Source organism: Triturus cristatus, chromosome 7 (assembly GCF_964204655.1).
Source record: "Triturus cristatus chromosome 7, aTriCri1.1, whole genome shotgun sequence".
NCBI lineage: Eukaryota > Metazoa > Chordata > Amphibia > Caudata > Salamandridae > Triturus > Triturus cristatus.
In genome coordinates this window covers 212990339-213016666 of record NC_140590.1, presented here as the reverse complement: position 1 = coordinate 213016666, position 26328 = coordinate 212990339, and the positions used below count along the sequence as shown (strand labels likewise).

Sequence of the window (26328 nt, the reverse complement as noted above, 5' to 3'; positions counted from 1 at the left end):
CCTACTTCATATGTGGCCAGACCGCATATATATGTCTACCTCTAGATTGGGATGGTACCTGTTACATAGCATTCCTTCTGCCACCTGTTTTCCTAGCTCCTCCTGATTATCATAGAAATACCCATTTAGTACACAATAGACAGCAGAGAGATCTCCCAATTGTCGATTACACTGAAACGGCATGGGAGCAATACACAGATTTCAATAAAGGTTTCTTTCCCTATATAGGTACAGTCACTAATAGTAAGCTGATACGTAGATTAACCAGAACCCTTGAAGCAGTAGTGAACGAGACTACTTCCGCCTTAGGCAATTTAACAGAAGAGCAGTCTGCTATGCGGATTGTTGTGCTTCAAAATCGTCTTGTCCTTGACGTCATCCTGGCCGATAGGGGCGGAGCCTGTAGGGTCATCGGATCAAGTTGCTGTGTTTTCATACCAGAAAATTCGCCGTCAGTATATAAAGCCATAACTCGCCTTCATAAGATTGTGAGCCAGATACACCAGAGTCCAGGCACCTGGACTTGGTCCGGTTGGTTTTGGAGCGTGTTGTCAGCCTGGGGATGGAGAATCCTATCCTTCCTAGGTATTGGCTTTCTCATACTATTCAGTTGCTGCTTATGTCTACAATGTGGGCCAGCGATTTGTGGTCTGTGTGCCACATCGTGTATCCCACATCCAAGTTTTCGTTCAAGATCCCGGAAGAAGAAAGAAGAACAAATGATGCTATATGAACAGATCGATGGATTGATGAAGATCGATATCTCCTGAGGGTCCGTAGGGGACAAGGAGGGAATGAGGAAATATGAATTTTGTGATCAGTTATGTCCCCTATCGTAGACCCCAATGGCTCCATGTGCATGCTATAAGTACATGTATGTTCCCTCCAGTTCCAGTTCTGAAGACGCAAACATATGTGCGTCCACCGTCAACATGTCCTCTTTCAGATCCGCCATGAATGGGTCAGATATTCCATTCCTAAGTATGAAAGGCCACCGACTTTATGTGGTTCACTTTCCACATTTTACAGATTCAGGCGAGTAGGCCCAGAATTCTGTCATCAAGCCTTTTCCTGCCTTCTGCCTCTGAAAGCTCCAGTCTGAGCCTGCATCTGTATCCATGAACCTTGTCCTACTCCCTGCGCGGCTAACGGTGCCTGATCCAGCCTGTTGCCTGCCAAAAACTGTATTTCACCTTCAAGATTATCTGCTCCGCTCCTCATCCGATGCATTCCTGTCTAGTAGTTTAGGTAAACATTCCTCCAGCTACCGTGCAAAGGGCCAGGCCTCGCTGTCCTCATGCAAGTAATTCATAGCCCCTGTTACCATGGAATATTCCTACCCCCTCGCATCTCATGTAGACACTTAGACGCTTGTACACGCACTAACAGTCAGTATAGAATAGATTCTATCCTAGAGACCTTTCCTTTTGGATAACACAGTTCTTTAAACATAGGATATTAGATATGATTTGGGATTAGGTTGACATGACCCCCCAGACTTCTGTCTCCACATGTAGAGCTAAATGCCAAGTCCCCTTCACCCTCTAATTGCACGTCAATCACACGTCATGCGGCTGCGCGCGCATCTTTGCCAAAATATTTCTGCTGACATTGCAGGATTCTCTTATGGATCCACCCACTTGTGACATCATGTATAATGACGTTATCTAAGTTACGCCTATATGTCCGCCTTTTTAGTTACGTATGCATATTTTATCTGTATTATCAGCTGTTACGCCTCCTGCATCTGTTTCACTGTAATGCATTTCCTATAAAACTGATTATCTGTCAATAATGTATGCCCTTCCTTCCTGAACTTTCGTGGTGATGGAATTTGAAGCCTGCAATTCGAATTGTATTTTCCTTTGTAAAGGAATAAAGCCTTTTAGAACCTCTAATACCACGGATTCTGCCTCTTATATTTACTGAGTTATTCTTACTAGACTTTACCGCATAAAAAATAGTACCGGTAATGAAATATTTACCACAGTGTGCTGTGATGGCTGTGTTGTAGGTGGATTGTGCATCCGGGGTTTTGCTGTTTCTCCGTGTTTTCTCCTGTCATCTGCAGGAGAACTTGGAGTCTCTGAGATCTTTGATGAACCAGTTGGCTTTTATGTTGTGTCGTCTTGTAGGGTTCTGGAGGGGAGCGAGCATGTTGGTGCATCTCTCGTAAGTGGGGGTGGAGTGCAGGTGAGGACGGAGGTGAGATGTTCTTTGGAGACTTTGTTCTAGCTTCTGCGTGGGAGGTGGCGCGTGTGCTTGTGTGAGGTGGGTTTTGTTAAGGAAAAATGAATGCAGTGGTGGTCGATCCAGAGCAGTTCTGTGGTGTGGTTGAAGCAAATGTGGTGTCCTGTGGTGAAAATGGGGTCAACTGTGTGTCCTGCTGTGTGAGTGGGGGTGGAGACATGTTCTTTCAGTCATATGTTGGTGAGGTTCTCCAGGACGGCGGTGGTGTTGGGGTCGCTGTGGTTGTCCAGGTGGAAGTTCAGATCTCCGAGTAGTATGTAGTCAGTAGAGGTGAGGACGTGGGGTGCGATGTGGTTGGGGATGATTTTAGTGAAGGGGATGCGGGGTCCAGGAGGTCTGTAGGTGAGGGTTCCGCGGAGCGTCGTTCAGGGGTTGGGCTGGATCTGGAAGTGGATGTGTTCCATGGGGGGTGGGGCATCACCCGAGTTGGTGGTTGTCAATCCGAGGGAGCTCTTGTGGGCGATGGTGAGGCCTCTTCCTGGGCAGTTGGGGCAGTCTATTCTCAGGATTTTTTATCCGTCTAGGATAGGAGTCGCGATGTTGGGTGTGGAGCTGGTGTTGGTCCAGGTCTCTGTGAGGAAGGGAACGTCAGGCTTGTGAGTGTTGAAGAGGTGACAGATTTCTATGGCGTGTCTATACAGGGAGCGTACATTGAGGAGGATGCAGCTGTCTGTTGGCGGTCGGTGGGTTGGGGGTAGCTGCCAGTGGCCCGAGGTGGGTGAAGGTTTGGTGGCAGTGTCGGCAGGAGATAGGGCCTTTTGTGTTGCTTGGGGACGAGAGCTGGCAGTTGTTGTTGCATCCAGTGTTGAGAGCACAGAGAGTGCTGAAGTCGTCATGGCGGGGACGCGGGGGACCAGGGTCTCTGGCGCTGGTCACAGTCGGGTCATGGATGGGCGCAGATGGGCTTGCCTTTGGAAACCATTAAGTAGGGGTCAGGGGGAGGGCAATCAGCTGGGACACAGCAGGCAGAAGCGACACGCTGGAGGCTGCTGGGGCAGTAGCGGTGGGGAGAATGGGAAGAGGGAGTCGGTAGGGAAAGAGAGACAAAAGGGACAGAAATGGAAAAGAGGCAATAGAAAGAAATGGAATATTAAAAGGGCAAATAGAGAGAAATGAAACAAGAGGCAAAGAGACAAAAGACCCAGAACAAGCAAAGAGACACAAAGACCCAGAACAGGCAAAGAGACAAAAGTCCCAGAACAGGTGAAGAGACAAAAGACACAGAACAGGCAAAGAGACAAAAGACACAGACCAGAGCGGAATAGTAGAAGAGCAGGGTGCTTTCCACTAGAACACCAGGGATGAGGCACAGGCAGGAGCCTGCGGATGGAGGAGGGCCTCGAACACCTACCTGAGGAGCACAAGCTGGCACTATGGGCAAAGCCTTAACGGTGGAGCTGCACAGGGGGAGAGCAGTGACTCCGACCAGGGTTCAGAGGTCTTGCTCTTCTTGCCACACAGTGGCTGTCATTAAGTAGAGGGTCAGGGAATGGCGATCAGCTGGGAGGCGGGAGCAACACACTGGTGAGGGGAGGTGCCGTGTGGGCAGCAGAGGCATTAATCGTGGGAAGAGGAAGCAGGGAGGGGAAGAGAGGCAAAAGAGACAGAAATGGAAAAGAGGCAATAGAAAGAAATGGAATATGAAAGAGGCAATTAGAAAGAAATGAAGAGAGATGCAAAGAGACAAAAGACCCAGAACAGGCAAAGAGACAAGAAACCCAGAATAGTCAAAAGACACAGAACAGGCAAAGAGACAAAAGACATAGGCCAGAGCGGAATAGCAGAAGAGCAGGGTGCTCTTCCACTAGACCAAGAGGGGTGAGGTGCAGGCAGGAGCCTGTGGGTGGAGGAGGGCCTCGAACACCTACTTGAGGAGCACAAGCTGGCGATAAGGGCAGAGCCTTCATGGTGAACCTGCAAGGGGGAGAGCAGAGGTCGTGCTCCTTTTTCTCTTTGATCATTAATGTAGCAGATATATAAGTTAGATCTTTATGCAGTTGAGGACCTCTACAGCAAATAGGCTGCCCATAAGTAATGGGCACCTGCAGCAAAGACATCAGGTGACCAACTATCCTATGAATTGTGAATCAACAGTCTCTGGTAAAGTGAGCTTTAATTCCTTGGTTACTCCTCACAAGCGTTATATGTAACTGGAAATTCCACGCTGCAGGAAGACAACCAGGGAATTTGTATTATGCCAGTATTCAAAAGTTACTTGAAATTGGATCCCACAAACTATTGCATGTTAGCCCTTCTAGATTTCACCTGAAAGCTAGCTGTTTGTCACTTGTTAAAATGGTTATAAGAAAGGAGCAGGTAAATATCAATATTGATGAGAGAATGTGCTCCACCAGTGAGCTTTAAAATTAAGCTCTGGACTTATATATTTTACCAATAAGATAAACACTCAGAAGAATAAGCTCATGATCATTTCAGAAAGACATTGGAATAAAAAAGAATGGAATAGTGCTGAGCATCATTTAGTTGATGTAAAAAATACCAATATTCTGGACTATAATTCAAAGGTACCTGATCACAGAATGAACTTGTTCAAACAGAATCAGCCAAAGCAACGTTTATTGCAAAGGTTGCTTGCATTGTTTAATAACATCCAGAAGCAAAGAATAGATACCCCACAGTCAATCTGAAGTCTCTACAAGAGGAAAATATGACATCTATTCCCTTTCTGTCAGTTAAGGGTTTGAACCTAGAACTCTGTCTTTATAGTACTGAAAAATGGAACTGTGCCACTGGAATCAAACTATCCTGGCTGAAGAGGGGTGAAACCCCGAAACCGGTCCTAGGATGGTTGTTTCTGGTCCAGGGAGGACCTGGCTTGGCAGTTCGGGCTGGACTGTTCGCATGAGGCACAGGGTCAAGACTGATTTGAATATGGGCAGGTCTAAACTGGGGTGGCATGGTGAGCAAAAAAATGATGGATTAAACCCAGATCTCTTGAGTGGGGGTGAATGTGTTGATTTGTTATGCATTTCGTCCATCAATTGTGTGCTTTTGCTTTCTCGCCCTAAATGCGCCAGGTATGCCCAGTTGTGGGTCCTGCGCTCACTGTGCCACTGGAATCAAGCTATCCTGGCTGAAGAGAAACCCCAAAACCGGTCCTAAGATGCTTGTTTCCGGTCCAGGGGTGCCATGGTGAGCAAAAGAATGATGGATTTAACCCAGATCTCTTGACTGGGGGTGAATGTTTTGATTTCTTCTGCATTCCGTCCATCAATTGTGTGTCTTTTGCTTTATAGTATTGAAAACAAAGATCATGCACTATTTGCAAGGATGTGAATTACTTGTGCAAGGCAATGGAAGGGCTATTGGGTCAATGCATTCATCAAAGTTACACTTTAATGAAATGCTGGAGGTGATTTGTGTTATGACTAAAGACACTCTGGCCAGAAAGATGTCTATTAACTCTATAAAAGGATTTGCTAAAACAGCTACAGCAGCTACGCTCAGGTTAAAAGATAATGATCCCTCATGACATGTTGATTTCAACTCTCAAAAATATATCCTCTTGCTGCAGTAGACTTTATTTGAAAGCACTCACAATAAACAGTTTTGACTTCATTTATATACATTTTAAACAGATAGTCTTCTTGCTGTCTCAGGTTAGGCTTGGGCATGAATATGTTTGCAAAAACAAATGTACTACTATGCGCACCCAGCATTAAAAAAAAATTGTATTATCTGCATGTCTTAGATAAAGCAGGAATTAAAGGTTTTATTGATTTCATCTTCTATTTTAGGGCCAATCCATAAAAATTATTTTTTAATTACAAACCCCGTGAATCAGAAATCACTGGCAATGTGACCGCAAAATCCCTCTTGGGTATGTACAAAACTAATTGTTTAACTCATACCATGGTTTTTTGACCCATTCTGATTCAGAATTTGAAAGGTAAGTGAAAGGGGCATTCAATTCAAATTACAATTCGGTTACCTATGTATCAATGGTTTACAACCACAACTGGAATCAGCCGCAGCCTATGAAGGTAAGAGCGGTAGGGTGGTGGGCTGTATGGGGGATATTTCGAGAGACGACATGGGAAAATGATTTATTTATTTAATTTTCCCTCGTGGTCGACTGTTGAATCCCCCCCTCAACCCAGCCCCACCACTCTTACCTGTACGGGCCGTGGCAGATTAAAAAGTCAATCCATTGATCCATTACTGACTCCTCAAAGCAGGTTGTAACTAGGTAAAAAAAGGAGGCCCTTTGTGACCTCTTCTCCTTTGGGAATCTAGTAGTAGGTAGCCTCAGAGGGTATACTCAAGGAACAGCGTTCTGCTCTTTCTGATGTTTTCCCATACAGAATGCTTTATTTTTTTAATTATAAAGCAGTGCTGATACCTTTAAGTAACTTGGTATGCTTTAGAAAATAAAATAAAACATTTCTCATTAGGAAATGCCAACACAGGTACTGTGGTCTGGTGTCCCGTGCAGGCTGCTATCCTTGTTTTTTTCAGCAAGTCACAGGGGGTCGCAAACTGTGACTTGTCTAATTAACTTTAAATAGACAGCCCATTCTATGACCTCCTGCTAATGGTGATTTTATGAACTGACCTTACAGTACATGGGTCAGATCGCAAAATTAGGTTATATTCCTAAACTTTTGGGGCATAATTTGAATCTTAGTACATTTATCTCATACATCTGTAGAAGTATGGCTATTTTACATAAATATATATAACGTCCTTCTAGGCCAATGAGTTAATCAAGAGTCATATTGCTAAATTTCTTTGGGGGGTGGCCTGCTGCGGAAAGATGGCGGATGAGCGAGACTATCGCTCTGCTCCGACCCTGCCACTTATCCATACTAACCTTCCTTTCCCAGCAGCACAAACTGCTTTTCCATCCCACTTCAAACTAGAGATAATACAGGGCTGCGGCAGCTGGACTGCGAAGGTGGTGGGAATACACTGGGAGTGGGTCACTGTGACTGCAGCTAACTGCTCTGGTGACCTGGGCCACCATGCTTGGGTTTCGAGGCCCGCGAGGGGGTCCGCTTTGGCAATGGGAGGTGGCACACAGCCCCATGGGGGAGGGCAGGCCCCCCGGACAGTGTGCCGGCATCTGCCGAGATGCGTGGGGTCAAGAGGATGTGGGAAATGTGTGATGAGGCCCATGGGGGAGGCACAAACTGATGGCACTACGGAGGGGCCAGTCAACACACTGTTGGCCTGCTTGACCTTGTGATGGGTCCACTGGTTCCATGTGAGTGAGGATCCCCCCTGGTGACTTCCTTTGGGTGCAGTTCGGCAACCAGGAGCCAGCGGCTGAGCAGCGTGCCTGGCCATGTTAGGCAGAGTCTGGGGGAGCTTTGGTGGACTGGATTGAGTGTGACACCTTGATAAAAGTGATTCTGACTTTCCTTACCCACCTGGCCACTGAATGGGCATTGTCAAGGCCCTGGGGGACAGACCTGATCTCTTGGGGAGCGCCCTGCTGACCAACCGCCTTGTGAGCTGTGAGTTATGTTGGACGAGAATAACTACATATTCCTGACTCCTACAGACACCTTGTAGTGGCTTGACAAGTACAGGTGGGAGGCAACAAACGGAGGAGCACCAGAGAGGCAATCTCATCCACAAAGGCGGCTGTGGAGATGTCACCGGTGTCGGGCCAGTGGAGTCCGGGTGCGGGGTCCAGGCAGACCAGGAAAAAGCAGCTTCACTGCTAGCGGCAACTGGAGTCACCCACGATAAGACTGTAGACTAGGATACAGGGACGCACTCTTATGGTCACTCTGTGGACTTCAGTTCGGACGATAACTTCTACTAGTAAAAATAACATGACTCATCTGACTCTGCAGGCAGCAGAGGACTTGCTTTGAGGTTTCAAATTACAGTAGTAAGGCAGAAGCACAGCTGGGGGAGGTGCGTCAAGAACTGCATGATGGCTATACCCCACTGGGACCCTGAGACTTTACTGAGGGCTGAATTCCTCTGATGCCCCTGCATAATTAATGGTATTCTTCTTGAAGCCTGGTGGAGGGGGGGGCAGACCTTCAATTACTACACACAGTACCTGAAGTAGTAATTCCTGACTGGCTGTGGGAGGGGGCTTAACATTGCTCCCTGGGCTCTGTTTCTGGCATGTGTGAATTATGGTTGGCTGTGAAGTTGTTGGTTCAGTGCGGATGTTGGAGTGTGCTGTCTGGGACACTTACATGCCCCCATATGCAGCCATATCAACTGACTAGTGGACAACAGTTTCAAGATACATACATTTTCTCATCATGATTACATTTGAGGGGCTGGCCATTGGCAAGCTGCTCTGGGGTTGGGAGTTTGTTTAGCTGTTATATAGGTTCCAGCTGTTGTGCAATCACCTTATAGGTGCTATGTGGTGTGCAGGAAGGAGGGGCTGGGGGTGCTAACTTGAATTAGACTGCATGAATAGGACCCCAACCCAACACACACTGAGTTTAAACTTTTGACCTGGAACATTAGAGGCGTGTGGACAGCCGCAAGACGGCACAAGATATATATGTTTCTGAAGTGCAGGGCAGTGCATATAGCTCTTTTACAGGAGACTCACCTTACAACTAAGAAATAAGGGTGGGCGTAGTTCGCGAAGTAGCACTTCGCGAAGCTACGCAAAGTGAAGTTCGCACTACGCGAGCTACGCGTAGCACTTCGCGAACTGCGAAGTAACATGTTCGCACTGTGCAAGATGTTGTTTTCAATGATTGCACAGTGCGGACAAGCAACCGGCACTGTGCAATCATTGAAAATGGCATCTTGCACAGTGCGAGCTGTAGTTTTCTGCTGCTCGAGTAGATTTTTCTTCGAGCTGCAGCTTTCTCAACGCGAACTGGTAGTTTCTCATCGCGAGCGGTCGCGAGCATACGCGACCCCTCGCAATGAGAAACCTGACCTTCTCGCGTTGGGAATCTCGCCGGGAGGTTTATTTTCCATGCTCGCGATCGCGAACAAGGAAAAAGTCTCGCCAGGATTTCATTTTGCTTGCTCGCGGTCGCCAACTTGACGTTGAGGACCGCGAGCAAGCAAAAAATGACCGCAGCACTACGCAACACTACGCTACGCGTGTTCGCACTGTGCTACGTGCAGTTCGCGTAGTGCGAAGTAGCGCGAACTTCGCAAACTACGCGAGCGTAGCGTAGTGCTTCGCCCAGGCCTACTAAGAAAGCGCAGTGACTTTATTGGCGCTGGAGGGGACAGGCGTATGCCACGGGGTACTTCTCTTATGCCCAGTGAGCCCTGATTTAGATCCGGGTAGGCGTCACTGTTGTGGTACGTGGGTGCATGCAGACGGATATGTCAGGTATGCTTTAGTGGAAAGAATGCTAGATGGTAAACCTTTGAAAATTGGATGCGCGATTGCCTCTAACCAGGACCAGCTGCTGTTCTTGGCTCACCTGTCGGAGCAGCAGCATTTGTTCCAAGGAGGGAGCATAATTCTTGGGGGAGACATTAATTGTGTGGCTGACACTGTCCTCGATCCTACCTCACCGCTCCCGGGTTCTCCTGGTCATAGACTTGCCTAGGAATTTTAGAACTGGGTGACCAGTTGGGGGTTTGAGGATCTCTGGGCGACACAGCACAATGAGGAGAGGGATTAACTGGCCTCTATGCCCTGCATGTTTACCAAGACACGTTCCTGTGTTCTACACCCATTTGACAGTTTGTTTCTCACACTGAAAACCTTGGACACACTATCTCAGATCACAGCCCTCTTCTGATGGGAAAACCTAGTCTTAAACAGGTGAAACGATAAGAAAAACTTTATTTCTACTCGTTTTTGCTGTTTCCATGTGTGCTGTGTTGTGCACACACATAGAAACAGCAAAAGGCCTTTGATTGTTTATGTGCAGGAAGGTGTCCCTTCCTGCATATAAAAAAAATCAATAAAAAAATGCCATTTTGCAACTTCTATGTGTGCTGCATTAAGCAGCACACATAGAAGTTTCAAAACGAAGGGTGCCTGCATTGGCGCTAGACAACTGAGCGCTAGGGGAAACGCAAGGGTGCACCGCATTCTGGTCAATACGGCGCATTCCTGATTTTCAGAATGGCAAAGCCTGGTGTTAGCAATATTTTCTTAACACCACGCTTCTCCATTCTGTTGTGAATATGCCCCCTTGTTCGGTATGTGTATGATGCTCTTAATAAGATGTTCCAGAAACCCTTTATCACCGTTAGGCAAAACTGGAATGGCATTTTGGGCAGGGAGGTGTTGGATCGGGAATTGATTAAGATGTTGGCATACCTGCAGAATGTGTCACTGAATACCAGGTTAAAGTGATCCAATTAAACTACCTCCATCAGACCTATCTCACCATGAAAAAGCTAACTGTGATATAGGGGGTGGGGAGGAGGAGGCTAAACAGTGTCCCCGTTGCGTGCTTGTGGAGGCAATTTTGTGTGATATGACTGGGTTCTGTGCTCCTGTTTTGGGCCTCAGTGGTACAAAGGCAGGATGCAACACTCAGCAACATTATTCCATGTAGCTTGGAGGTGTGCCTGCTGGGATCCTTCTACCACCCGTCATCCAAGAAAGTGGTGAATAGTTTCCTAGATCTAGCCTTTAAATTAGCCAAGAGGTAGATTTCTATGATGTGGAAGTCAGAGGATGGCCCGGTGATAGCCAGGTGGGAGGTCGCTGTCAGGGAATGGGCCCGGGTGGAAGACCTGGCACTCCGCAGGTAGGAAGCACGAGGGTGAGGAGGAGACCAATAGCACCCCTCTAGACAGAGGTGCTGGATGCCGTTGAGAACACAGAGAGCCTTTTGAGGGCTATCTTTTGGTGAGCTCAGGCTCTGGGTCTTAGGTGGTTGACTAGACGTAAACGTGGGGTTATAGCTGGGACCACGGAGATGGATGCCGTTATGGTCAAACACTGGCAGCCACGTGGACCTGTGCCTTGAATAGGCTGCTGCTGGATGCAATGAGTGTGTGTGTGCCCCTATGCTGTACGAATGTGCTTTTGCTTGGAAGGACCTCTCTGACCCCTGTCCCCTGACCACTTTCCTGATTAGAGTCACTGGATGATAGCCCGCTGGAACCCGCAGCTTGAAATGTTGGTTACCCTATTGTTTTCATTGCTTTTTTATCTCAATACATGTATGTAACAGGTCTTGATACTGCACATTATGTTTAGAAGTAACCCTGGGCAAAGCACTACGCTACGCTCGCGTAGTTTGAGAAGTTTGCGCTACTTCGCACTATGCAAATTGCACGTAGCACAGTGCAAACACGCGTAGCGTTGCGTAGTGCAGCGGTCATTTTTTGCTTGCTCGCGGTCCTCAACGTCAAGTTGGCACCGCGAGCAAGCAAAATGACACCCCGGCGAGACTTTTTCCTCGTTCGCGATCAGCAACATCAAGTTGGCGATCGCGAGTGCGGAAAATAAACCTCCTGGCGAGATTCTCAACGTGGGGAGGTCAAGTTTCACATTGCGAGTGGTCGCGTGCTACCCGTCCGCGTTGTGAAAGCTGCCGCTCGAGTAAAAATCTACACGAGCGGCAGAAAACTACAGCTCGCACTGTGCAAGATGCCGTTTTCAATGATTGCACAGTGCCGGATGCTTCTCCGCACTGTGCAATCATTGAAAACGTCATCTTGCACAGTGCGAACAGGGTACTACTCAGTTTGCGAAGTGCTACGGGTAGCTCGTGTAGTGCGAAGTGCACTTTGCGTATCTACGCGTAGCGCTACTTCACGAACTACGCCCAGGGTTAGTTAGAAGCATCCTACGTGTGGATGGGAACGATGTGAGTGGCTATGAAAATGTGACTACCAATATAAGTCCAAGTAACCTGAAACCGACCCCTTGAAACCCAAATCCTGGGATGGGGAGGGCATGATATAAAATATATATTGATGGGATGGTATTTTATGTAAGTGTGCAGAAATATGCCAGTGAAACACTTTAAAAAAAAATGTTGCTACATGTCTTTAGATTTTGAAAGTTATGATCTGGTGGGATATCTTTCCGAATTACGGTTCTGTGTTTGTGGGAATTCCTATCTTCATGCTACCAAGGTCAATTGCTCCATCCAGAAACACCACGCTTCTCCATTCTGTTGTGAATATGCCCCCTTGTTCGGTATGTGTATGATGCTCTTAATAAGATGTTCCAGAAACCCTTTATCACCGTTAGGCAAAACTGGAATGGCATTTTGGGCAGGGAGGTGTTGGATCGGGAATTGATTAAGATGTTGGCATACCTGCAGAATGTGTCACTGAATACCAGGTTAAAGTGATCCAATTAAACTACCTCCATCAGACCTATCTCACCATGAAAAAGCTAACTGTGATATAGGGGGTGGGGAGGAGGAGGCTAAACAGTGTCCCCGTTGCGTGCTTGTGGAGGCAATTTTGTGTGATATGACTGGGTTCTGTGCTCCTGTTTTGGGCCTCAGTGGTACAAAGGCAGGATGCAACACTCAGCAACATTATTCCATGTAGCTTGGAGGTGTGCCTGCTGGGATCCTTCTACCACCCGTCATCCAAGAAAGTGGTGAATAGTTTCCTAGATCTAGCCTTTAAATTAGCCAAGAGGTAGATTTCTATGATGTGGAAGTCAGAGGATGGCCCGGTGATAGCCAGGTGGGAGGTCGCTGTCAGGGAATGGGCCCGGGTGGAAGACCTGGCACTCCGCAGGTAGGAAGCACGAGGGTGAGGAGGAGACCAATAGCACCCCTCTAGACAGAGGTGCTGGATGCCGTTGAGAACACAGAGAGCCTTTTGAGGGCTATCTTTTGGTGAGCTCAGGCTCTGGGTCTTAGGTGGTTGACTAGACGTAAACGTGGGGTTATAGCTGGGACCACGGAGATGGATGCCGTTATGGTCAAACACTGGCAGCCACGTGGACCTGTGCCTTGAATAGGCTGCTGCTGGATGCAATGAGTGTGTGTGTGCCCCTATGCTGTACGAATGTGCTTTTGCTTGGAAGGACCTCTCTGACCCCTGTCCCCTGACCACTTTCCTGATTAGAGTCACTGGATGATAGCCCGCTGGAACCCGCAGCTTGAAATGTTGGTTACCCTATTGTTTTCATTGCTTTTTTATCTCAATACATGTATGTAACAGGTCTTGATACTGCACATTATGTTTAGAAGTAACCCTGGGCAAAGCACTACGCTACGCTCGCGTAGTTTGAGAAGTTTGCGCTACTTCGCACTATGCAAATTGCACGTAGCACAGTGCAAACACGCGTAGCGTTGCGTAGTGCAGCGGTCATTTTTTGCTTGCTCGCGGTCCTCAACGTCAAGTTGGCACCGCGAGCAAGCAAAATGACACCCCGGCGAGACTTTTTCCTCGTTCGCGATCAGCAACATCAAGTTGGCGATCGCGAGTGCGGAAAATAAACCTCCTGGCGAGATTCTCAACGTGGGGAGGTCAAGTTTCACATTGCGAGTGGTCGCGTGCTACCCGTCCGCGTTGTGAAAGCTGCCGCTCGAGTAAAAATCTACACGAGCGGCAGAAAACTACAGCTCGCACTGTGCAAGATGCCGTTTTCAATGATTGCACAGTGCCGGATGCTTCTCCGCACTGTGCAATCATTGAAAACGTCATCTTGCACAGTGCGAACAGGGTACTACTCAGTTTGCGAAGTGCTACGGGTAGCTCGTGTAGTGCGAAGTGCACTTTGCGTATCTACGCGTAGCGCTACTTCACGAACTACGCCCAGGGTTAGTTAGAAGCATCCTACGCGTGGATGGGAACGATGTGAGTGGCTATGAAAATGTGACTACCAATATAAGTCCAAGTAACCTGAAACCGACCCCTTGAAACCCAAATCCTGGGATGGGGAGGGCATGATATAAAATATATATTGATGGGATGGTATTTTATGTAAGTGTGCAGAAATATGCCAGTGAAACACTTTAAAAAAAAATGTTGCTACATGTCTTTAGATTTTGAAAGTTATGATCTGGTGGGATATCTTTCCGAATTACGGTTCTGTGTTTGTGGGAATTCCTATCTTCATGCTACCAAGGTCAATTGCTCCATCCAGAAACTAGTGACAAACTTGTCCTTGTAGAATTAGCTAAAATAACACAACATTATAAAATATAAAGTAGAGAGAGTATAAAATATTAGGATCGTATAGAAATATTGCATACTCACTGACTGCTGTGATGGTGGCTGGTAAAGAGAAATCCGTGCCAAGTATATTGTGAGCTACACAGGAGTAGTTTCCGGAATCAGCAGCTGACATTTTCGCAACATGGAATGTCATTTCTGATGTGTTCATGTTCCGAATCCCATCTTTGTACCAGTGATAGTGAGTCACGGGTGGGTTACTGCTCCCAGTCCAGCATTTCAAAGTCAAACTTTCTCCAATCACAACACTCCTTGCAGAAAAAACGGACGTTCCTTTTGGCGCATCTATTGTATATTAAGAAAAGACAAAATTCTAACATTCGGTTTATATAGATCTGTGAAGAACTTAGCCGTGCAGTCCCTAGGACTAAGTGAAGAGAGACACAATGGTTCTAAATGGCCTAAAAGGTCCAGGATAGGAAAACCTTTAAAAGGTAAACGTTTAAATAAAGGTTTTTTAAAATAAATTTTGAAAAGAGAGAGTGATAGTTAATATAGAACAGGGACAAGAAGGTCAAGGTATAACAGATATTTATTATACAATGAAATAAATTCAGATGCTCACATATTCAGTGACAGTAAGCGTGACAAAAACGGTGAAAGTGAACTTTAAAAGAAAACATCGCATTGACAACAGGAATTGAACCACTTTCTTTTAGACTTAATATGAGGGGTTCATGTTGTGAGCGGTCGACGACGTTTCGAACTCAGTTAGTTGAGTTCATCTTCAGGACAAAAATGAGCATCTATAATTGTCAGTGTAGATATAAGGTAGAATTTTAGATTTTTACTGATCACGAGAGAATCAAATGCAAGTTACTGCTTCAAAGTAGGGCCCTTTGTCATTGCAGGAGGCTTGGGAAACGATCTTAAATCATTTTACCGGGACCTCAGGGATTCAGGTGCCGGGCGGATTTAGTAATTTGTCCGATCAGATTGCAATGAATGCGAGCCTCCCGGTAAACAAGTCCTGTTCAAGTGCTGCTAGCGCTGGAACTGAGGACTAAGGACATCAGAGGTACACAAGCCCTACTTATTTGTTACTTTGTTTTATTTTCATACAGCTGTCTGCAGTGTTTACAGCAAGCATTTGCAATGCAATCGGTCTCGCCTTTGGGACATTATATGTATTTAGCTATGAAGCACATTAGCCTGTGTGTTGAAAAATCTACTGTTCTTTAACATGGAGGGAATATATCTACCAAACTGACACACCAGGTATGGGAATACATGGAGAGAAAAATTGCCTTTCAACGGGAAATGGTATAGTCCAAAGCTCTGTTTTTAATATAAAATCAGGTCCTTCGGTGGTCATATCACTGAAAAAACAAGATTTGAAAATTATATTGTTGTCTACGGGTGCTCGTGGAAGACAATTTCTATGGAGCGGAATCTGGAGAATGCTAAAGTGATTCTGGTATTTTACCGACCTCTGCTGGTTGTTTTCTAGCAAGAAAGTTGAATAGAGGCAGTTGCCAGAATAATAAAAAAAAGAAAGTCCCTAAGCAGAAAGCAATCCTGCTATTTTACTGACCTCTGCTGGTCGTTTTCTATTAAGACAGTTAAATAGAGACAGTTGAAAAGAAAAAAAAAGTCCCTAAGCGGAAGCAGACAAGTCCTAGGGCTGATCTCCAGAGCCCACAAAGTACATACAAATATAAGTATATATTAAAGTATTTACAAGAGGTCTCGAATGCTTGACCTAAAAATGAGCTGACTAGTCCATTATGAGTTCAGCCTATGCAGTGCATATCTGTTTATCGAAGTAGAACAACATGTTTTGTGGTCTGGACCAAGTATGTAAAAAATCTGATAGCAGTACTGCATAAAAAATATACACGTGGGTCTATCATATAAGGGTAAATAATGCAAACTCCAGATAGCATGAAGCAGAGGAAAATAGGAAAAAACATTTTTTCAAATATTTGGCATGAGGCATTGTTACAGAATGCCAATGAATTAGCAAAAAATTTTAGAAAAACATACATGCATGCACTCTGTATGGGGAAAGCAACCATTACTCTCTTTGTGCTTTTTGTGATTGGGGGCCACATGTATTTAGGCTTTATTTTGCCAGTTCCTAATAGCGAATTTCAAAAATCTATGTACGAATGTGCCCTTGGCACATTTAGTGATTCCTAATGGGGTCGCAATTGACCAACCTCATTAATATTCATCAGTATGGTCAGAATTTGCGACCCATTGGGAATCACTAAAACGGTAAAAGAGATGGTGACAGCAGACCGCCATGTCTGTGTTTGCTTTTAAAGAGAACAACCTTTTTTTTTTTAATGCAGCCTGTTTTCCCTAAAGAAAAACAGGATGCATTTCAAAAAGAAAAATTAAATGTTTCAGTTTCATTTTTTAAGGGTAGGTATTGCTGACTGCTCTTAAAAAACATTTCTGCAACCATTCACAAACAGAAGGGGTTCACTGGGGAACTATTGCAGTTTGCGACTGGGTTGCCACCTACCTGAAGTAGGCAGTAAAATTTGAATGTTTTGAGACTGCATTTCAGACGCAAGACATTCATACATGACACTACAAGAATCTATTAGGAAGGGACTCCCTTAACATGCCCCTTCCTAATACCGAATCGCAAAACCCAACTTGCGATTGGGTGACATGTTACTGAATCGCTGTTTGTGCTTTGCACATGCCAAAAAGCATTTTCGCATTTGTAAATGGGCCGATTATGCAAATCACCCATTTGTGACCAGTGAAAAGGTTTGTACATGTGGCCCTTAATGTAAATATGCTAAAGGAATTTAAGGTATTACTAATACAGGTATTGAAAGCTGAGTTTATCAATTGCCTCATGAAACAGAATTTGATATTTGATTGATCAATTTAGTTCTGGAAATAATGTGGTTTTCACATAGTCAAATTTGGCCTATTCCTGTTGGGTACTACTTTATCAGGATCATTTCAACTTCCACCTCCAAGCCAACACCCACTCAACCGTCAGAGGTACCCTCACCTACAGACAACCAGGACTCTGACCCACTTCTGCAACTTCTTTCCCGAAATCATCATCGTCCTCCCATTGGAATCCAGACATTACCTCTTCCTCGGCTTCCCTGCTGGAGTCCATGGACAACCTGGGCCTCAAAAGATATCCCCAACTCCACGTACACCGCAGGCCACACCCATGACCCCATCTTCACGCCCAATGATAAAATATGTTTCAGCCACACAACCAAGCTCACCTGGACGGACCACAGCATCGTCCATTTCACCATTGCTCTCAACCGACAGGCCACCAGCCCCCCACTACCATTATTGAATCCCAATGGATGACCACCCTCAACCCCTCGACCCTTCACATATCCAATGCTGTCAATCAAGCTGCAGTCCACCTATCCAAATGGTTCACCACTAGCACCAACTCCATTGATCCCATCGAAACCTTCAGCAACAGAAGAACCAACAAGCACACCAATTGGTTCACCCCAAAGTCAAATCAGAAAATCCAAAAATGCAAACTTCTAGAGATATGCTGACGCAGCAGCAAAGAACCTGGCGACCGCACAGTTTTCAAGACATCCCTCAAATCCTACCACCACGCCATCAGAAAAGCAAAGAAAGCTACACTCCCCACCGACTCCAGTCCACCAACCGCACCAAAAAACAATTCCGATATCATCAGAGTATTCTCCTCCCCAGTCCCCATCAAAAATAAAATCCAGCGCTCCCAGTCCCGCTGCAGCTTACTTGTCGACTTTTTCCACACTGAAATTGGCAACATCGACAAGAACTTTGTATCTCAACCGCTGCAACCGGACCTCCCCGCTCCTCACACCATCCTTCTGCCCTCATTCCTGACTGACTGAACATCTCTCGGCACCGAAAGTACAACATCCATCATTTCCTTCATTCAGTCCGGAGACCCGACCGGCCCCTGCACCACCACGCCTTCAACCTCAGACCCAAAGAAATCAGACCCCCGCTCACAAGCATCATCAACTCAGCCTTTAGGTCCGCCACATTCCCAGAAATCTGAAAGCATGCCAAAGTCAAACCACTTCTGAAGAATCCCACAGTGGACCCATCCAACCTCAAGAAGTAACACCCCATCTCGCTCCTACCCTTCCCGGCCAAAGTACTGGAGAAAGTCATCAACTGCCAGGTCACCTACTACCTGGAATTCCACCACTTGCTCGACCCCTCCCAATTCGGTTTCCGATCAAACCACAGCACAGAAACCAGCCTAATAGCCGCCACGGATGATATCAGAGCCATCCCAACTACTGTGTGTCAGCAGCCCTGATCCTCCTTGACCCGTCAGTGGCCTTTGACACAGTCTCCCACCACCATCTCAGCCAAAGCCTTCACTACATCGGCATCTATGGCAATACTATCCTCTTTTCTCACTGGAGGCACTCAAAGAATCTGAATCCCGCCATACATCTCTGACCCCAAGAGCATCATCTCTGGTGTACCCCAGGGCTCCTCACTCCTCACTCCCCACTCTGTTCAACATCTATATGACTCCGCTGGCCCCCATTACTCACAGCCATGGTCCAAACATCATCTCCTACGCGGACGATACCCAACTCATTCTCTCCCTCACTGAAGACAGTAACACCACGCGAGCAAACTTCCAGAACACCATGACAGATGTTGCCGACTGGAAGACAGCCAACTGCCTCAAAATCAACACTGACAAAACCAAAGTTCTCCTCTTCGGAAGACTCTTCTCATTTTGGGATGACTCCTGGTGGCCCTCTGCCCTCAGACCAGCACCCACCCCCACCATCCAAGCCCGCAACCTAGATATCATCCTCGACAGTGAGCTCCCCATAAGATGACAGGTAAACTCTGTTGCCTTCACCTGCTTCAACTCCCTCAGAATGCCCTGTAAAGGCTTCAGATGGATCCCAACCAACACCAGAAGAACTGTCACACAAACCCTTATCAGCAGTCGACTTTACTATGGGAACACCCTCTAAGCCGAATCACCACCCTCCTCCTCAAGCACCTCCAAACAATCCAGAATGCAGCAGCAAGAATCATCCTGGACCCGCCCAGACGATCTAACATCACCTCCTCCTCTGAAGCCTGCACTGGCTCCCCATCAAGAAGAGATTCCACTGCAAGCAGTTCATGCATGCCTACAAAGCTCTCAACAACATGGGATCAGAACACCTAAACAACCTCCTGACCTTCCACCAGCCCTCCAGACATCTGCGGCCTGCCTCCCTGACCCTCCTCCTGTCCCCCGCGTCTATCGTACTCGAGCTGGAGGATACTCCTTCTCCCACCTCACTTCCAAGGCCTGGAACAACCTCCCCATCCAACTCCGAACCTCTACATCCCTCACCGAGTTCAGGAGTGGGCTCAAAATCTGTCTGTTCAAGTAGCCCAACCCCACGCAGTGTCTGGATACACCTCTGGGTGATTAGCGCTCGCTACAAAATCTGATTGATTGATTAATTGATGGCTGCTGAAATTAAACTGCTCTCCTTCACAATTTTATTTCCATGCGTATCTTTTTCACCTTTTCTGCTGGTCATTTCAATACACATTCCAACATCCATACCTGAAAACCTAAACATATTGTTTCCTGACTCAGTAATAGACATGGCTTCTCCCTACTCAAAACAAAACTATTATCCTCTAAAACACGAACTGCTAATTCGGTTTCGGTATTAAAACATTGTCTAAATGAACTATCAGACGTACACCCCTTGTTCTCAGCCAGGCCATTACAGGTCTCATTACTTTGGTGAAACACCATGGAGCTGACATCAATCTAAATGGGAGACAAGTTAGTTTCCATATCCTCCCCTGCCATTGAAACCTTGGATAATCTCTGTGTTCTTGACATATAGGTATTGTCAAAAAGGCATCTTTTAGATCTAGTCACATCAACCAATCTCCTTTCATCAGTTGAATTCTCAGTAGATGAATTCCTTCCATTTTGAAATCGTTGGACTTCACCCAGTCATTTAGCTATCTCAAGTTTATCACCGGTTTCATTCCCTCACCTTTCTTTTCCCCCAAAAATGTATTGCTTACAAATCTTTTTGAGTATCTCCAACAGATCTCTATTGCACCCTTTTCCACACAAGTGCTTCCACTTACGGAGTCACCAATTGTGTCAATTCTTTTGAAACCTTTAGTCTCTTTGAAATTTTTACCTGCAAGGGCACACATTTAAAATCTATTTAATAACCTTTTGTTGTCTGTTTTACCCACTGATATGATGTTATCTCCACCCATCATTTTACAAAGTGGGCAAGCCTGCCACCCAGCTTTAATGGGACACATAAAGGGTCTTGCTGAAAACATACACTATTCCTCTTGTCCTTCTATCACCCCTAGATAATCTTCTGCTTCCTCTCTGTCATTGTAGGTAAAATCCATGGTTAAAGTAACCCCCTGAGGGTCTAAAGCCCCGTAAGAAGGAAGCTGGGTAGATTTCATAACCTTGGCCGGGAAGTCAAACACGCTCTCTAGGTCCTTCAAAAAACCTTCCTCATCTCTCCCTATACAATCTGAATAGAATTGAAGGTACCCACATATCTAGCCATATCTTTGAAACATTCTTCTGCAAATATAAAACATTGGCCTCACTCCCTGCTTCTTTAGTGGTCAAGTCAGCAAGTTTGGTGTCTATCTTCATGAGAATATTTGTTCTCCTTTCAATACACTGGGTTGCATTAGAATTGCCCAACATGCAAAGTGCTCTCTGAACTCATTGGCATAACTCCTCAATATTTATCTTAGTTTTGTTCACATATGTCACCTCACATAAATCAAACATCTTGGTCTAAGGGCCGAAGGCATCCAATAGTCTGTTCCGACATCATTTTGGACCCTTATCTGAGCCTTTCCAAGGGACATTTTTAAGTTTTATTTAAAAATGACATAATCTTAGAATCCAATTCTGGTGTGTAAGCTATTTTCTAAGGATGGTCTTGGACACTCTCATTGCATCTAGGCATCTCTCTCCCTACCCAATATTGCAAATATTGGGCCAAGTGATCGGTAGGTGTCCATTGAGGAGATGAGAGATGTTCTGTAAGATGAGGATCAAACATGTTTTCCCCTAATGGGTCTAATAATCCCTCATCCTTTTTGGCAAAGGGGAATGGGAGCACACTGACTCACATCACAGCACAGCTCGCCCCCTAGCATTATGGTAAGTCTCAGTATCTCTCACTGGCTCACAGGTGCATCTCCAAAAGCCCAACAACTGGCTGGCTCAAGGCAACCTTTTTAAACAGAAGGGGTATGGGAGCACACTGACTAACATTACAGCACAGTTCACCTCTTAGCAGTATGGTAAATGCAGTAAAATATTTGTGGTTACTTGATTATTAGCTGTAATTTTTCACCGGAGTTGGTGCAAATAGTGCTGTTCATCTCTAGGCACATGTGTTTCTGTATTTTATCCTTCATAAGTAGAAATCAGAAAAATGAATTACAGCCGGGGTTGCTGAGAATGCTGCCACAGACATCTCAGGTCTCAGTTCCTCTCACTGGTGCACAGGTGCATTTCCAAAAGCTTGTCAGCTCGCTGGCTCAAGGGAGCCTTTTTGAAGAGAAAGTTCATCACAGCACAATACGCCGCTTAGCATTATGGTAAATGCAGAACAATGTTCACCCTTCCATGAGTATTAGCTGTAGTTTTTCACCAGAGTTGGTGCAAATAGTGCTGTTACTACAATTACTAATCCAAAACGCTTAATGCACATATTTAAATTAAATAAAAATATATTACATCAACAAAATCTTTACTATTCACGCAAATAAATTATATAACTAAAATATTACTAATACAACTCCAAAATAAAATGAGCATTAACTACAAACATATAGATATATATCCACTAAAAAACCAAAAGTCATAGGGACGTTATAGTTAGGTTGAGATTTTACACACAAAAACATTGAATATGTGATGTCATCAGTGGTGTCACTGACCATGTAATGAGTGATTTAATATGTGATGGTATGAGCAGTGCACTGTGGGTGATTAAGTTATGGTTAGCTCAGGTAACTATAACTGCTGAATTTTAATGATTTTGTACAAGACCTTTGTTGGGTTAGTGAATTTCTACATATTTAATATTATTTCCTAACTATAACGTCCCTGTAAACTTCATCTTAAGTGAATTTCGAAGGTTTAAAAAAAAAATTATTTCCTAACTGTATCCTGTAACCTTTGAGAGTGAGTGTGTGAGTGAGTGCTTAAGTGTCTCAGTGGGTCTGTGAGTGGTTGTGACAGTGTCTGAGTGGATCTTTCAGTGGGTGTGTGAGCGGGTCTGGGAGTGCCTGTATAAGTATCTCACTGGGTCTGTGAGTGGGTGCTTGACTGTCTGAGTGGGTGCATGAGTGGGTTTGTGAGTGCCTCCATGAGTGTGTGAGTCAGTCTGTAAGCGAGTGCATGAGTGTCTGAGTGGGTTTGTGAGTGGATGCGTGAGTCTCTCAATGGGTCTGTGAGTGGCTGCATGAGAGTATGAATGGGTCTGTGAGTGGCTGTGAGAGTGTGTGAGTGGTCTGTGAGTGGGTACATGAGGGCCTGAGTGGGTTTGTGAGTGGGTGTGAGAGTTTCTGAGTGTGTCTGTGAGTGGGTGCATGAGTGTCTGAGTAGGTGTGTGTGAGAGTGTCTGAGTAGGTCTGTGAGTGACATTTCCAAAACATTTCACCCAACACAGTAGAGTCATTACATGTGTATTTCACCATTCCAAGGCCCAGTTGTGTATAATACAGGCAACACAGCTTAGTTGTATATTTAGCACTGTTTATCATGTGTGGTGTGCAGAGTTAAGGAGTCAGCTGCCACTGCTAATCCGCTGAGTTTCCTTCATGGCTTACATATATTAGGGGTACACAGTTGTCAGGGTGTCACTCATGCGATAAATATTTTCTGTTAATGAGACCAAGACACCATCAAGCAAAGTATTCAGACGTATACCTGAGTAGAGCATTGCCTGTACATTGCACAGTCCATGATGGGTGAACTTCAGATGTGCCATGACAGACAAGTGAGAATGGGCAAAAGGAGTCTAGCATATTTGTTAGGGTTCCAGTCACAAAGCCTTACGGTAGTTGTAGCTACTTCAATCTCACTTTACTCAGACTTGACAAATGGTAACCTGCATGATGTGTGAACATCAGTTGTGACATGGCAGACAAGTGAGAAGGAGCAAAAGAAGTCTAGCATCTTGGTTAGAGTTACAGTCACAGGCCTCATTGTAGTTGTAGTCATGTCAATCTCACTTTTCCGACACTTGATAAACGGTTAGTGTACCATACCTGTTGGCTTCATGAATTTGGGATGGACCATACATTTACATATTCACACATACCATGGGTCCTGGAATGATGTGTTTATGGTAATCTACTTACAGACACCATTCCAACATGTGGCATGTCATGGAGTTTGATACATGTGCTTGTATATGCAACAGTACACATTAACACATTCAAACCAACATCTCTGATACTTTGAATATCGCATGTTAGGAAAGTAGACAGACAACACAATAGAAAAAGCAGAGTTGAGATCAAACAGGACATTGTGATATTGTGACATTTATTTAAGTGTAACTTACCAGAGTTTACTCTCCCAGCTATTCTTGTCAAGCCCTCAGAATGCAGGATGGCCAAAACGTTCCCATCCCAGGGAAAGAATTGTAATTGGGCACTGGGAGGGCCACCACCAGTCCTTGGGCCTCTAGGTGGTGGCTGTTGTACCGGGTACGCACCCTCAACATGACGTCAGTTCACCTCCTCCTAATATTGTTCTGTGTGGGCAGGGTGGTACTAACAGCATCCGCTGCTTTGGCTATCCTGTCCCACATTTCCGTTTTCCTACTGTGAGGAGTATGCTGGGCTTGGAACCAAAAAGTTCGGGCTCTACTCTAATGATTTCATCCACCATGACTTTCAACTCAGCCTCAGGCAACAGTGTTTTTTTTGGCCAGGCATGATTAAAAAATTGTGAGAGACAGTATGAAAGGAAAAACAAACACGTGATACAAGTAAGAATTTGCAAAACTAAAATTACAGCTGGTAGAGGGTGCTAAGTGGTGAGATGAAAGAAATAAGGGGCATGTCTTGAGTCACAATGATGTCTCCTATCTTCTGTGCTGTAGGTGAGAAGCAAAGGATCCAGGTCAGGGATGGGGTGGGTTTTATAGTGTGATTTGCAGGTGTGTCCACTCGGCAAGAGCACATTGGTTTTGTAGTTTTTTAATCCCTCCAGTGCTAACTGTTGTGGTGATTGCTTGCACACGTATCGCTGCGCCTACCGCCGTTGGGTAACTGCCACTGAAAGAACGCCAGCACAACTGTGTAGTCATCATATGCTTGGCGGGTACACTGTGGCCCTGATGGCATCACAGGATGCAATGCCAGCATTGCAGACCACCACGGTTCCAGTGGGAATAGCGCCGTTGCAGAAGTCAGCATTTCAGACTACACAGCTCGTAATATGAGAGTGGTAGACCGCCGGCACTGTGATGCCTTGGAGGCCACTGACGCAGCGGTCAGGTGGTCGGACCGCCAAACTCGTAATCAGGGCCATAGTGCAGAATATTCTACAAACAGCCAATTTGTCTTTGAATTTCAAAATAAATTATAGCAATAGCATATGTCCCTGTCCCAGAAAGTAGTCAACCATTACAATTTACTTATAGAAAGACCTTTTCTACCAACAAAATGAAGACAAACTTAGCCCCTACTAATTCAAAGACACTTGGGTTGGCAGACTGCACCGACTGGAGTGTCTATGTCAGACCTTGGCACGGGAAACCAAAAAAATCAACGTAGTGAAAGGATGCATAATCCCTTTCAATACACACTAGGCAGAACCCAACCTACACTCTGCAAATTTAAGGATGCATTACAAAAAGATCAATGCTGCCAACAGCTAAAAATGGAGCAACCAATTAGCCAAATTACCCATTAAGTTTCCAAACTAACCAAAACAATGCATGCCATGCAACCATTTAAAGTCAAACTCTTTATAATTAATAAAAGAGAACATTGCTTAGAAATATTAGTCAAAAGCATATGATAAAATAATAAGTAACCTAGCAAAGTCTTTAAAATTATGACACATTCTAAACCAACATACCATTAGTATATACTGAAAAACGTATGTTAAAAGGATGCTGAAAATATGTATTTAAAACAACTTAATAAATGGTAATCAATGGAAAATACAAGTTGAAAATATTACAGCATAAAATAATATTTAAATATCAATTGCATGTTTTTGAAATGATCAAAAATAACTAGATGTTTTATTTATTTAACTTTTTTATAAATGTTTATTTTATAAGACAATATATATACATGACTAAATATGTAACAATATACAATAAATAAACTTTGAAAACATAAAATAAACTGAGAAAAAATGTGTGTTGTCTTTATTATACAAAAAATATTAAATTAAGTGTATTATTGGTTACAACCATACAATACCTTTATACTACATTTCTAATCACCAAGAATACTAATTAAACAACACAAAGTATTATATTACATACAAATAAAAGTAAAAAAGGACATTTCAGAATACGTTTAAATTTTCAAACTCCAACATAAATCATGTTAAAAAAATTGTTAGACACTAAAGGGGTGACATTTACTCTTCCCACTCTAACCTCAACCAATTTGGGGAAGGTGTTGGGCAATAAAGGAGTGACATTTACTATTCACACTCCAATTTACACCATCCTGGGAAAAGTGTTGGGCACAAAAGATGTGACATTTACAATTCCGACTTCAATTTACACCAGTTTGAGAAAGGTGTTTGAAACTTAAGGGGTTACATTTACTGTTCCCACTCCAATATAGCCATATTGAGAGAAGGGGCTGGGCACTAAATGGGTGACATTTACCATTCTCATTCCAATCTACCCCTATTTGAACATAAAACATTACAAAAAAGGTAAAACTAAATAAACAATTTAAACACGCAATCCATACTCCATACTCATACACATTTATTTACTGTTAAACTGAATA

The 26328-nt window shown here is 44.8% G+C and overlaps 1 protein-coding gene across 3 annotated transcripts in view; it reads right to left on the bottom strand.

Moving 5' to 3' along the window:
* The window catches only part of LOC146809243 (sialoadhesin-like), a 506671-nt gene that overhangs the window by 58429 nt on the left and 421914 nt on the right, over window positions 1–26328 (bottom strand). For 2 of the 3 annotated variants that reach the window (XM_085616069.1, XM_085616068.1), the window contains one exon: window positions 14362–14622. The exons of the other annotated variant lie outside the window; for it this stretch is intronic. In XM_085616069.1, coding sequence (XP_085472195.1) covers window positions 14362–14622 — 261 coding nt within the window. The remainder of the gene's footprint in view (window positions 1–14361; window positions 14623–26328) is intronic. 3 annotated transcript variants of the gene reach the window in all.